At 40.7% G+C, this 15,017-nt stretch overlaps 1 protein-coding gene across 9 annotated transcripts in view; it reads right to left on the reverse strand.

Annotated features, from left to right (window-relative positions):
• CDK8 (cyclin dependent kinase 8) overlaps positions 1-15,017 on the reverse strand; it is a 164,301-nt gene that overhangs the window by 66,656 nt on the left and 82,628 nt on the right. For 8 of the 9 annotated variants that reach the window (XM_036298199.1, XM_036298200.1, XM_036298197.1 and 5 more), the window contains exons 3-4: positions 11,766-11,876; positions 6,258-6,398 (exon numbers count right to left, since the gene is read on the reverse strand). In XM_036298199.1, the coding sequence (XP_036154092.1) occupies positions 6,258-6,398; positions 11,766-11,876 (252 nt within the window). Of the gene's footprint in view, positions 1-6,257; positions 6,399-11,765; positions 11,877-15,017 lie in introns of those variants that run through there. The other variant, XM_036298202.1, reaches the window with a different exon arrangement.

Raw genomic sequence — 15,017 nt, forward strand, 5'->3', positions numbered from 1 at the left:
GCATAAAATTCAGTCAATATTGAGTGCACTAATACATTAAAAATGAACAATTACTAGCTAGAAATTATTTACATGTGACTAGTGATAAACTGGCCAGTTAAGTGTTGTATAAAAGTGGAATACGAGAGTTGCAAATTCAGAACAGCTAGTATGTTTAGGAGACCATAGGTAATGCCCCCTTATCTACAATTAAAGAATAATTTTACCAGAAGGGACTCGAAGATGTTTCTGGAAGCAAAGTGAGGGATGTAAATAAATTATGATGGAGCTATTTCAAACCTTAAGATTAAAGAGAACATCGGAAATAAGCAAAGCGTCAGGAAATAGGTATTACTGGGTGAAACAAAAATATTGGGTAAAGGAAGAGTGTGATAAAAGAGAGTAAAAGAGCAGTATCATTAGTTGAATGGTTTTTAAATTGATAGTAACAGCTGAGTGTTTTGAGGTAGAAAGGAGGAGGCTGCTTAAAGGACTAAAATACAGTATGAATAGAAAAGTTTTTCTGGAGTGTTCTACTGCAGTAAATCACAGCAGAGATAAGAGGATAGTAAAAAAAAAACATTTAACAGAGTATATAAGTATCTGCAGATTTGGTGAAGCATCAAGTAATATCAGAAATAACCTATACAAAATAACTGTGGAAGCCACTTTATTTCTTTTATAAATTAACTAGTTCACTCATTCAACAAATATAAGCAATACTGTATATACATACGTATTCTGCTAGGCATTGATAGGGATACAAATAATTACTAGCCCACACTCCTTGCCCTCAAGAGCTTAAAATCAAATAGAGAACATATTACCAAAACTGTTAAGTGCCCCTTGGGCAATTCAAAGTAAATGCTAGAGGATTCTAGATTTCCAGATATGGTGATTGGGTGGGGGTTTGGGAGAGCATTACTGATGAGGTAGCAGGAGTGGAGCTTTAAAGGATGAATAAATATCAAGTGCTGGAGATGAAGATGGGAGGGGATTTAAGTAGGCAGGACAAGCTCTGGGTTGGCTGAAAAATATGAGATGGAAGAAAAAAGGAAATTGGAGCCAGACTCTACTGTCAGTCTTCAATTCACAAATATTAGCATGCATATATATGACAGTGTTTTTGAATTTTTAATTTATCGCACAATTTTTCCTAGTAAAAGAAAAATTAATTGACTTTGAAATTTATTTCACAAGCTGAACAAGAAAACCATTTCAAAATTTATAGAGTTTTATAAAAAATAATCAGTTCTACTGAAAGAGGCCGGATAGACAGTGAGTGAATTGGCTGGATGTCCTCAAAATGGTCACAACAGAGGCACTGGAAGTGAATACTTTTCATGCACTTGCCAATGTGCTTTTAACTTAATACAGGAGGGACTACCTTTTCAGAAGTGTTCAGACACCACTGTCAAATCAAACCTTGGCCCTGTACACAAAAAGTATCAAATATGATTTGGAAGCTTCATGTCTTATTTGACTGGACAGAGGAAAACCACCAAACTCAATCCAATCAGTCTAATAGACTTCAAACTTTTCCTTACTTTGAATCACTTAAACATATTTTTATTTGAAGTTTTCATTAAGATTTCACACTTAGTTCCTTTTGATAAAAAGGGCAAAAATTATTCATAGTCCTTAACCCAACACTCCTATTTTATATAAGCAGGTTAACTTGGGGAGGAGGGGCCTGAAATAACTTGTCCCACATTACTTCAGCTGGTGCCTGTTTACTTCTTTATATAGGACTAGAGGCCTGGTGCACGGATCCATGCATGGGTGGGGGTGGGAGGGAAGGTCCCTCAGCCTGGCCTGTGCCTTCCCACAGCCCGGGACCCCTCAGGGGATGTCTGACTTCCGGTTAAGGCCCTGCAGTGTGCCAAGTGGCAGGTGGCCAGGGAGGAGCCCGAGCTGGGGCCGGGTGCCACGCCTCTCGTGCTCATCCCAGTCCACTGAGCCTGCCACCGCCACTTGGTAGCGCTGCTGCGGAGTCGGGAGAGTCCTGCCGCCAAAGCTATGCTTGCCAGCCATGAATCTGGCTTCTGGCTGAGCGGCACTCCCACTGTGGTCAGTGCACGTCATAGCAACTAGTCGACCGGTTATTCTGGTCATTCCGGTCGTTTGGTCATAATGGTCATTTAGGCTTTTATATATGTACTAGAGGCCTGGTGCACAAAAATTTGTGCACTCGGTGTGTGTGTGTGTGTGTGGGGGGGGGGGGTCCCTCAGCCCGGCCTGTGCCCTCTCGCAGTCTGGGACCCCTCGGGAGATAACGACCTGCTGGCTTAGGCCTGCTCCCGGGTGGCAGAGGGCAGGCCCAATCCCTAGGTGCAGCCCCTGGTTGGGCTCAGAGCAGGGCCAATTGGGGAGTTAGGGCGCAGCCCCGTCATGCACAGAGCAGGGCAGATTGGGAGGTTGCAATGCCACCCTCAGTCACGCTCAGGGTAGGGCTGATTGGGGGGTTGGGGCACCGCCCCCTGTCACACTCAAGGCAGGGTCGATGGGGAGGATGCGGCGCCACCCCCTGTCACGCACAGAGCAGGGCCAATCGGGGTTGGGGCGCTGCCCCTGTCATGCACAGAGCAGGGCCCATCAAAGGGTTGAGGAGCTCCCCCCCACCGTCACACACAGAGCAGGGTCCATCAGGGGGTTGGGGAGCTCCCCCCTGTCACACACAGAGCAGGGCCCATCAGGGGGTTGAGGAGCTCCCCCCGTCACTCACAGAGTAGGGCCAATAGGGGAGTTGGCACACCGCCCCCTGTCACACACAGAGCAGGGCGGATCAGTGGGTTGGGACGCCGCCCTCTATCACCCACAGAGCAGGGCCGATCAAGGGGTTGGGGCGCCTTCCCCTGTCACGAACAGAGCAGGGCGGATAGGGAGGTTGTGGCCCTACCCCCTGTCACACACAGAGCCGCAGGGCGATCAGGGGGTTTGGGCGCTGCCCCGTCACACTGATCCCGGTGCCGGGAGGCCTTGTGGCTCCGCTGATCCCAGTGCTGGGAGGCATATTACCCTTTTACTATATAGAATAGAGGCCTGGTGCACGGGTGGGGGCCGGCTGGTTTGCCCTGAAAGGTGTCCTGGATCAGGGTGGGGGTCTCCACTGGGGTGCCTGGCCAGCCTGGATGAGGCGATGATGGCTCTTTGCATCTGGTCACACACCCTTCAGGGTGGGGGTCCCCACTGGGGTGCCTGGCCAGTCTGGGTGAGGGGCTGATGGCTGTTTTCAGGCTGGGACTGAAGCTCCCAACTGCTCCTTGTTTTCTTTTTCTTTTTTTTTATTCTGGGCCAGCTTTAGCTCTGAAGCTCCAGCTCTTAGGCCTCCGCTCCTGAAAGCAGGTATCTGGTTTATTTCGGTTCTTGAAACTCTGTATCAACTCCAGCTCTGAGATCCCAGCTGGCTGAAAGCTGGTTTCTGGAGTTTTGTTTAGCGTCTGTATTTGTTACAATGTTTGAAACTGCAGGCTCAGAGGCCTGCAGCGGCAGGCAGGGAATGTTGGAGTCCTCTATCACTGAAGCAAGCAAGCTTCACGTTAGTTTCAAGCTGCCTGGCTGCCGGCCGCCATCTTGGCTGACAGTTAATTTGCATATTGCCCTGATTAGCCAATGGGAAGGGTAGCGGTCGTACGCCAATTACCATATTTCTCTCTTATTAGTGTAGACTAGAGGCCCGGTGCATGAAATCCGTGCATGGGGGGGGGGTGTAGGGGTGGGGTGGGTGTCCCTTAGACTGGCTTTCACCGTCTCCACTCTGGGACATCCCTCTCACAATTCGGGACTGCTGGCTCCTAACCATGATTATTTTTACTACTATCTATACTCGCCCAGGTCGGCATGCCCCCCAGTGGGGACCCCAACTCCAATGGGGGTGTGGCCAGCCTGCAAACCACCACCCGCGGCCCCTCACCCAGGCCGGCCCCACCTTCCAGGGGGACCCCACCCTGATCAGGAATGGGGCCAGCCTGCAAACCCCATGGTCCCTCACCCCAGCTGGCCCTGTCCCCCAGCGGGAACCTCCCACCCTGATCCAGGGCCCCTTTCAGGGAAGGCCAGCCAGCACCCACCCCCACTCATGCACCAGGCCTCTATCCTATATAATAAAAGGGTAATATGCAAATTGACCCTAACGGCAGAATGCCCAGAAGGACTGCTAGACCAGTCACTATGAGGCGCACTGACCACCTCTTGGTCCCTTTCCTCAGCTGGCAGACTCCAATCACCTGATGGCCACCCACAGCAGGAGTGGGGCCGGTGAGCAGGCGGGAACAGCCGACCTCTTGGACCCTTCCCCCAGCTGTCAGGCACTGATCACCTGATGGCTAAAGGGGAACCAGGGGTGGGTGGCAGCGAGAGGCAGGGCCAGCTGCGGGCAGCTGGGGAAGATGTCCCTGATCACAGGCCAGGCCTAGGGATCATACCCCAACACAAATTTCATGTGCTGGGCCTCTAGTCCTATATAATCTTATATAATAAAAGCCTAATATTCTAAGTGTCTGGTCGCCTGTTCAACCAATCAAAGCATAATATGCTAAGGCCACTCAACCGCTCGCTATGATGTGCACTGACCAACAGGGGGCAGACAGTTGATCAGTAGACCAGTCGCTATGATGTGCACTGATCACCAGGGGGCAGACGCTCTGACCAGTAGGTTAGCTTGCGGCTGGGGTCCAGCCAATTGGGACTGTGCAAGATGGGCTGGACACGCCTTGGGGCCCTCCCACAGTCCATCCCCGCCTAGCCAACTTCCCGCATCCCTCCCCGGCCCCAATCGTGCACTGGTGGGGGTCCCTCGGTCTGGCCTGCACCCTCTTGCAATCTGGGACCCCTCAGGGGATGTTGGAGAGTCGGTTTTGGCCTGACCCTGCACGCCAGGCCAAGGGACCCCACTGGTGCACAAATTCATGCACCAGGCCTCTAATAGTTAATACTACTGTAAGTAGTTCAAGTACATTATACATTAACATAAAAACTTTAAGACTGGTTTAAAAATCAGTCTGTATTCATCTAATAAACATATTTTCATGATGAAAATATAATTTACAATAAAATGCAACACTATCTCTATGGAAGGAAAATGCCCTTTAGGCCAAGATTTTATTTTTTTAGAGATCATAAGAAAGGTCAGTAGCTCAAAAATAGTTATAGTTTTTCCCTATGCTGACTCCATCCCTTAAAAGCAGAAATTTTCAGCCTCATAAAGACGAAAAGAATTTCTCATTTTTGTTCTGTAAACCCACTATTTGTAAATAGATTATTCTAATTCTAATAAATATAAAGGTTGCATGAGGAAAAAGTTCTTTCAACCAAATTTCTGATGTGTTATCAGTCTTAGTTTAAATGCTTTCTAGGTATGAGAATTGAAGATAAAATAACTACCATTAAATGTATTTTCAGATTTATTGAAGGTAGATGAAATATGATATTGCAACACCTGATTTGAAGGACAGAGGTTAGATGCATTAAATACAGAGCACAATGATTCAGTGGGCCTCTGTGTGCAGATCAGCTGCACCTGTCTACACATGAGTAGAGATAAAATCATTTCCAGCACTGTGTTTATAATGGTTTGAAATGAAGGCACTGTTATAAACCTTACTATAGTTGCTACCTTCACAAAGAACAAAAGTATAACAATGTAATTATGTAATAGAGAATTTGAGGTTTAAATCTATTAAGATTTAATAAACAATTTCATGTTAGATGGTAAAAACAACAAAAAAAGGCAAAAATTATTCTGCCACATAAAATAAAATCCAATTTCTGAGGTTTTTAAATTCTTAAAATTTAATGAACCTTAACATGGCAAGGCTTCTCAATGATGTACTCAATTTTATTTAATAAAGGCTTAGTGGCATAAGACTGCTACTAATATAGTGAATTAACACCTCCTCTTCTAACAGGTAACTTAGCAAGCAGTTGGCTCCAAGTTTTATTTTCAAGTTATTTAAAAATATGTAAATTTCTAGAGTTTGCCCGGCCTTTAATAATCAATGAAAACAAGTGAATTCTTTATTTACAAACTTAAGAAAAAGCAAAAGCTTAGGAAAACAAATGTGTTCTCTTTCACCTCTTCAGTAGATGACAGCTAGTTATGTCAGAAAAGAACACATTATATAAAAAGCTCAATGAGAGGCTATGTTGAGACCGTAGCACTCCCACTCCCTCTTATAAGGTTTACAGGCCTATATAGCACTGATATATAGACACAACTAGAAAATAATCCAAATATAAATGCATCTTTCTTGCTTAAACATAACTACATATCAACTTACCAAATCTCTATGCAACACCCAGTTAGCATGCAGGTAGTGAATCCCATCTAGGATCTGATATAATAGTGACTTCACCATTCCCCGAGGTAACTGAACTGGCTTCTTATTTGCTTTAGAAGCTCTGTGAAACTTGATTATATGCTGGGGGGAAAAAAGAAAAACATCACCAGACACTTAAAAAAGGAAAGAGGGAACGATAATGTGATATATAATATTTTCCTAACAGAAAAAGGAACACAGGAATTCCCAAATACATTAAAAAAATAATTTCACATTCTGCTGAATAACAAATCACTTATAAACTTCCTAATAACTGGAGCTAAATTTTCATTTCTAATCATAAGATAGTGTCTCACAAAATAAATGATTACAATAGAGAAGAAATAATGTGATTTTATTTTACAGTATAATTAAAAATTACTTTTAGAGTATATTTAACCTTTTTTATCTAATAGAAAAATTTCCAGAACAGAATCAATTTTTTTTCTGTAGTGATTAAATGAAAAGAAAAACAGAACAAATTTCAAGAGATACTTTGGCATAGATGTGGTAGTTATTTATGATATATGGGTTATAAAGAAAGCAAATAGGGAAATAGTTCAATAAAATGTATAGAAGCATGAAAAAATAACATATAAATTACCAGTTCACAGTGGAAATATTTAGAAATATGAAAAATTCCGATTAACAAAAAAAAGTCTTGTACCATCTGTCAAAGTTTTCTAGGTAAAGTGTTAGTGGAAATCCAGGAAAACACAATACCACTTCATAAACAGAAAAATAATCACTTTATAAATAACTATTCAACAGAAATAAGACCCAATATTTCAAAATCTCTTAACAGCTTTCTTCATTTTAATTAAAGCATTCTTAAACTGCAAGGAAGTCTAGAAGCCAGCTGCAGTCAGCTCTGCAGTGTGCACCACTGCACATATGCACAAGAGCAGATTCGAGCAGGACTTATGAGTGGAAATTAAGCATGTGCTTGAAATTAGTAAACATAATTAAAACAAGAGTGAGATATTTAATATTATAGGGTAACACTTTTTACTTCCTATTTTCTTATGATATATGAATAACTAGTGATTAATGAGTGAAAGCATTTTACCTTCCAAAGAAAAAATAGACATCAAAGACTACCTACCTAGAGGGAAGTATTAGCGCATATATAGTATGATTAATCTATATTTTATTAGTAGCATTATATTATTTTAATTTTCTCCTCAATCATTTTTTTCAAAGCATTTAAGAGCAGGCAAACAAAATAATAATCTAGAATGTTTTGTCACCTAAAAAATGATGTGGCAATCAAGTCTGTTCAGTTTAGGAAGAGCTAGTGGCTCTCAGAGCTTAATAAAAATAAATTAAAACACATCATCTTTTAAAAAATGTAAAACCTGCCAGAATGAAAGGAACACATATGGAGGGGACGTAAGATAATCAATTAATGCTACATACATTTCTTCAGTTAATGTTTTCATTGGGTTATTACAAATCACTTTTTTACCAATATTTTATAACTACAAAAAAACAGTGTGAACATTTTTAACTTTATTGTTATTACAAGGCTATATAACAAATGTAAGGTATGCATATCATGAAATTTCACCAACACTTAAGTGATTTTATTAATCACTCTTTTAACAACTATTTTTTGGTAACCCTCTGCTGTCTTATATTCCAGCTCATTCATTCCAATTAAAAGAAGAAAAATAAAACAAATAAAGCAGGTTTTAGTAAACTGAATTATCATTTTGTTTTCATTAAAAGTACTTATCTGTCTTCAAAGAGTATTAATAAGAAGATGATAAAGCCTATGTTAAATATCTATACACATTTGGCAACATTACATACAGTATAATTTGTGAAAATATGATTATTATACCTTAATGTAAAGTGAAATATTATGTACCAGCATGCTAGAAATCACATTGAATACCAACCATTATCTCCTATGCTCAACTATGTTTTACTACAAATCGTGTTTATAAACTAGCCTGTAAATCTATAATAATAAAAGTGTAATATGCAAAATTAGACTGGACATCCTTCTGGGACGAAGCTGGGGCTGCAGCCGCAGGATCGAGGCCACTGTGGCTGCGAGGGAGGGATCCAGGCAGCCACAGCTGCAAAGGCCTACTCTTGCACAAATTTCGTGCATCAGGCCTCTAGTCTTCTCATAAATTGGAATTGTATTTGATTTTATGTTAGGCTTGAGGATGTAGGGTTCAACTTGATGTTGACCACCTGATTTACCGAATTTGTATTAAAAGAACCCAAACTTGATTTGATTAGATTTATTTTAAAAGAACAGAAGCTAACAATAAAAGAAAAAAATATTTTCAATCAGCATGAACCTTGGACAACAGTTTCATAAAACAGAAAATGTCATGTATCTATTTTCTGTTTGAAATAATTATTTCCAGATAACTTATAAAAACAATTTGAATCATATCACATTTAGTATGGAAAATTAAAATCTACAAAGAATGAAACTATTTCTTAAAAATCTGAAAGCATATAGCCCTAGGTGGTTTGGCTCAGTGGATAGAGCGTCATCAGCCTGCGGAATGAAGGGCCCTGGGTTCATTACGATCAAGGGCACATGCCTGGGTTGTGGGCTCTACACCCAGTGTGAGGCATGTAGGAGGCAGCCAATCAATGATTCTCTCTCATCACTAATGTTTCTATCTCGCTCTCCCTCTCCTTCCTCTCTGGAATCAGTGAAAAAAAAAAATCTGAAAGCATATAAAACCCAGATAAGTTTCAATTTCTGAAACCTGTTAAAGTTAAAATTGTGTAAATAAGGCTAATTCTGAAAATTAGCAAAAGAATTTAAACTATTTTACTATTTTGGAAGTTGAATTCACTTTAAACAGTTTTCATGGAATTTGTGCTTATTTTACTTCAAAATTTTGTATTTACAAGTATAATTTACTAGAGGCCCGGTACACGAATTCATGCCGTAGTGGGGTCCCTCAGCCTGGCCTGTGTGATCAGGCCGAAACCGGCTCTCCGATATCCCCAGAGGGGTTCCAGGTTGTGAGAGGGTGCAGGCCAGGCCAAGGGACCCCACCAGTGCATGACGGGCCAGGGAGGGACTTGGGAAGTTGGCCAGGTGGGGAAGGACCGTGAGAGGGCTCCAGGACATGTCCGGCCCATCTCACTCATTCCTGATCGGCTGGACCCCAGCAGCAAGCTAACCTATTGGTCGGAGCATCTGCCCCCTGGTTGTCAGTGCACATCATAGCGACTGGTCAACCGTCTGCCCCCTGGTGGTCAGTGCATATCATAGCAAGCAGTTGAGCGGCCTTAGCCATATCATTAGCATATTACGCTTTGACTGGCTGAATGGATGACCAGACGACTGGACACTTAGCATATTAGGCTTTTATTATATAGGATAGCTGAATGAAAAATGTGAATTATTTTGAAGATTTCTGAAAGTAAGCCATGATATTATAATCCTTTACATATCAATATATATACAGGATGTGGCAAAGTAGGTTTACAGTTATGAATATGAAAAACACATTGTATTCTTGCATTACTATTGAAACAGATATTATTCTGGTATTATTATTATTCATAAATCATTGTATTATTTTCCATGCAAACAACTGTAAATCTAATTTTCCCATATTCTGTATCTTCATTTTTTATCTCAATAAATGTACAGCTATAATAAATTTTGCAAATATATACCAGTATGCAAAACACAATGAAGTGTTTAAAGACCTTTAAATATGAGAAAAAAATATAATTCACAGTAGTGAAGCAATTGTTAATGAATGTAATATGTATGGGGCTTTGTTCACTTGTTTTTAAAATTATAATCAGTCCCCCCTTTTTCTCCCATCCCCCCGCCCCCAGATTCCACCCCTCCCCAAGTCTTCACCACCCTGTTGTCTGTGTCCATGGGTAATGCAAGTATGCATATAGGTTCTTTGATTAATCTCTTCCCATCCTCCCCTGCCCCCTTCCCTCTGAGATTTGTCAGTCTGTTCCATGTTTCCATACTCCTGAATCTATTTTATTCACCAGTTTATTTTGTTATTAGATTCCTTGTTCATTAATTTTTAGATTCAACTGCTGATACGTATTTATTGCCATTTTATTGTTCATATTTTTAATCTTTTTTTCTTCTTCTTTACACATAACTGATCAGGATATAAGTTTTGCTATTATGTTTCAAAATTATTTTGGCTATTCTGTTATACATTTTAATTATATAGATATCAGAAAGTCTTATCTCCAATATGGTATTTTCTTTTCTATTTTAATTTATCTTTATTGTTGAAAGTATTACAGATGTTCCCTTTTTTCCCTCAATGGCCCCCTCCACCCTGTTTCTGCCCCCTCCCCAGACCTTCACCCCATTATTGTCTGTGTCCATGGGTTATTTATATATGCATATAAGTTTAGATTTTTTTAAAAAATGTAACTATTATATTTAACAAAGGAGTCAATCAATTTTTAGATACTCAAATTTTTATCAGTAACAATTTAAAAAACAATCCTTTTAGTAAATACAAAATACTGAGGCAGTTGTTTGTATTTCGGCTGGACAAAGTATATTTACATTCTTCGTTTATAATAATTTTTATCAATATAGCATAATATTTTTCATTATATAAGCTAAACTGATGAAGTTCAATTACTTGACTTCAAGAATCTTCAAATATTTGAGTCTAGATATCTAAAATGTTCTCATTATAGGTCCAACAAACACTAAATAACTAAAAGCCACAATAGAATCTACTTTCATTCTGACCTAATTTTGTAGGAGAGCTCTCTGCCACAAAAAATTCTTCCTATAGGAGAATATGTCCAATTCTACTAAGTACAATTTTGAATTTCTGATGATGAAAATAGGAAATACATTAGAATACTGAATATCAATTGTGAATGATATTCAAATTATGATTAATAGTTCCCTACATTTGTATCATATGCTTAGTTTATAAAGCTTTTCGAATGCAAAATTATACTTCAGAAAAGTCCTATAAAAAAGGCAAGAAAAGTATTACATTTTACAGATGGGAGAAACTACAGCTTTACAGCCATTAAGAGACTTGCCTAATGGCATATGACAACAGAACCACTAGATCTGTCTAGTCTTCCAAATATAACGTATTTGTCTCATTACATGAGGAGACCACCTTCTCACTTTATATTCCTTCACACTACAGAATAAAAAAGGAAATATGCTGCTTTTAAATTTTATAAAAAAAGTTTATACAGATAATTTTTTAAATTTTTATAAAAAACATAGCTAGGCAACAATATTGAATAGCTGTTTATACTCTTCAGATTTTATTTTTTTCTGTAATATGTTACAAAGGTCAAACTAGAAAAATCAAAATGTGATACAAAGCAAAATACTCTAGACTTGGCACAATATAAACCACATTTTATAAAGTTACTTTTATTTTGAAATGTTTTTAGTCACTCTTATTACCCCTGACTGAAACTAGTGATCCTATGTCTACCAGCAATTCTCCTTACCCAGAGGTCATGTTCAGCGTAGTCAAACAGAAGCCATACTTTCCTGTCTGCATGAGATAGAAACACCTTTTGAAGAGAGATGACATTTGGATGCTTAAGCTCTCGAAGTAACTGCAAAACAAAGGAAATCCATTTAAAAATCTTTGCCATAAAAATGTTTGAAAAACCCCACATAATTTGTAACTCCAAGGCAATACAAACCCAATCCTAAAATCTAAGAGTTTTCAATCCTTAAACTCTAATAAGTCCCCACACAATTTTGACATGTCAAATTTATTGTTGAGAGTATTACAGATGTTCCCCCCTTTTCCCTCCATTGCTCCCCTTGATCCAAATCCCACCCCGCCCCAGACCTTCACCACCCTGTTGTCTATGTCCATGGGTAATGCATTTATGCATATAAATTCTCTGGTTAATCTCTTCCTGCCCTCCCCTCCCCCCTTCCCTCAGAGATTCGTCAGTTTGTTCCAAGTTTCCATGCCTCTGGTTCTATTTTATTCAACAGTTTATTTTGTTCATTAGAATCCTTGTTTGTTTATTTTTATTTTTAGATTCAATTGCTGGTAGATATGTATTTACTGCTATTTTATTGTTCATATTTTTAACCTTTTTCTTCTTCTTTTTCTTCTTCTTAAAGAAGACCCTTTCACATTTCATGTAATACTGGTTTGGCGGTGATGAACTCCATTAGCTTCTTCTTTTCAGTGAAGCTCTTTATCTGACCTTCAATTCTAAATGATAGCTTTGCTGGGTAGAGTAATCTCAGATGCAAGTCCTTGCTTTCCATCACTTTGAATATTTCTTGCCAATGCCTTCTGGCTGGCAAAGGTTCTGTTGAGAAATTAGCTGACATTGTATGGGTGCTCCCTTGTAGGTAACTAACTGCTTTTCTCTTGCTGCTTTTAAGATTATCTCTTTAAAACGTTTTGTATTTTAATTATGATGTGTCTTAGTGTGGGCCTCTTTGGGTTCCTCTAATTTGGGACTCTGTGTGCTTCCTGGACTTGTATGTCTATTTCTTTGACCAGGTAGGGGAAGTTTTCTGTCATTATTCTTCAAATAGGTTTCAATATCTTGCTGTCTATTCTTCTGGCACCCCCATGCTGTGAATGTTGGTACACTTGAAATTGTCCCAAAGGCTTCTTACACTACCTTCTTATTTTTGAAATCTTTTTTCTTTTTGCTCTTCTGATTGGGTGTTTTTTACTTCCTCATATTCCAAATCACTGATTTGTTTCTTGGCATCCTCTACTCTACTGTTGAGTCCCTGTAAAGTTATTTTTTGTATGTTTGTTTATGCTGCTTCTGAGCCCCAAGGTAGCAGATGGAGCTGGAACAAGACAGGCAGTTAAGAATATGCTGGCAATAGAGAAGGCTGGGCAAGGCTGCACCCAAGGGCCTCCCCCTAGAAATAATCCCTTAACGCAGGGGTGGTGAATGTATGGCCTGTGGACTGGATAAGGCCGGCAAAATCATTTGGTCTGGCCCTGTCAAAGGCACTACGGGTGAGTTAATTAAATGTTTGACCACATATAAAAGGCTAATTTTTCAAACATATTTTTATTGATTTTAGAGATAAGTGGACAGGGAAAGAGAGAAACATCAATGATAAAAGAGAATCACTGATTGGCTGCACTCCCCCTACTAGGGATTGAGCTGCAACCTGGGCACATGCACTCACTGGGAATCAAACCATGACCTGCTGGTTCATAGGTTGACATTCAACCATTGAGCCATGCTGGCAAGGGAGCAGGCTAATTTTTTAAAATATATTTTTACTGATTTCAGAGAGGAAGGGAGAGGGAGAGATAGAAACATCAATGATGAGAGAATCATTGATCGGCTGCCTCCTGCATGGCTCCACACTGGAGCCTGCAACTGGGCATGTGCTCTGACTGGGAATCAAACCGTGACCTCCTGATTCATAAGTCGATGCTCAACCACTGAGCCATTCTGGTCGAGCAGCAGGTAAATTATTAAGTTGATCATAAAATTTATCTTCATTTCAATTAGTGTATCCTTCATTTCTGACTGGTCCTTTTTCATGTCTTTTATGTTCTCACTAAGTTCCTTGAAGATCTCATTAAGTTCCTTGGGCATCCTTTTAACCAATGTTTGGAACTCTGTAGTTTGCTTACTTCCATTTCATTTAGTTCTTTTTCTGCAGATTTCTTATTCTTTCATTTGTGACATGTTTCTTTGTCTCTGCATTTTGGCTGCTTCCCTGTATTTGTTTCTATGTATTCAGCAGAGCTGCTATGTCTCCTGGAATTGGTACAATGGCCTTGTGTACTAGCTGTCTTGTAGGGCCCAGTGACTCAGCCTCCCTGGTAACCTCAGCTGGGCACTGTAGGTGTGACCCTATGTGGGCTGCGTGCACTGTCCTGCTATACTTGAGCCTTGATTGCTGATCTCGTCACTATGAGGGACTGACCCCCAGGCAAACTGGCTATGCGAACCAGCTGTGACTACAGAGGAAGAGATGCTATGCAGGAGACACCCCTAGGGAGTAGGACTTGTTGGTGCTCACTGAGTCAGCCCCTTGAATGTATTGCTCATGGTAGGGCTGTAATCTGGCATAGTCTGAAGCTGAGCACCAGGTGCACTGGCTTAGGAGCCTCCTGGGAGGTTCAAAATCAGCTACTGCCTGTGCCCTGTCTGAGGCCACCTGGCATAAGCTACAGAGTGATTTGCAAATAACTGCTACTTGTATTGGGCTTGGAGGTGCCTAGGAGAGGCCATGCTGTGCAGCCAGTTGCTAGTGTCAGGCCTTGGGCCACTTATCAATAGGTATGGGGTACGCTGAGGCCAGCTCCTGGTTATTTGAGAGATTTTAGCAAAGTCTGAAGCCTGAACTAGGACAGGCCATTCATATGGAAAAGCCACTTCAAAGAACTTCAGTGGAGTTGCAAATTGGGTGTGGCAGGGTCTCAGGGAATCACTAGGGTGAGATGAGCAGTGTGGGCCAGGTTGATGGAAACTCAGATATGGCAACTACCTGCTGGCACTGCGTTAGGGAGGTCTCAGCAAAGGAACAATTACCTCTGCCAGCACTTCTGTCTGGGAGAAAGCTGCCTCCAGTTCTTGCCCTGATACCAGACAATTGAGTTCCTTCCTGCATAGCCCTGGATCCTTTCAGGGTGCTGCCCCAGCACTGGAGCTCAGAGAGAGTGAGTCCGAGTTAAGTCTGTGAAGCAGCCCTTTAATAGGAAATGCCTGGGACTCTAGCAACCCTCTGTATCACTCAGCCAC

This window comes from Myotis myotis, unplaced genomic scaffold (genome assembly GCF_014108235.1).
Source record: "Myotis myotis isolate mMyoMyo1 unplaced genomic scaffold, mMyoMyo1.p scaffold_m19_p_3, whole genome shotgun sequence".
NCBI lineage: Eukaryota > Metazoa > Chordata > Mammalia > Chiroptera > Vespertilionidae > Myotis > Myotis myotis.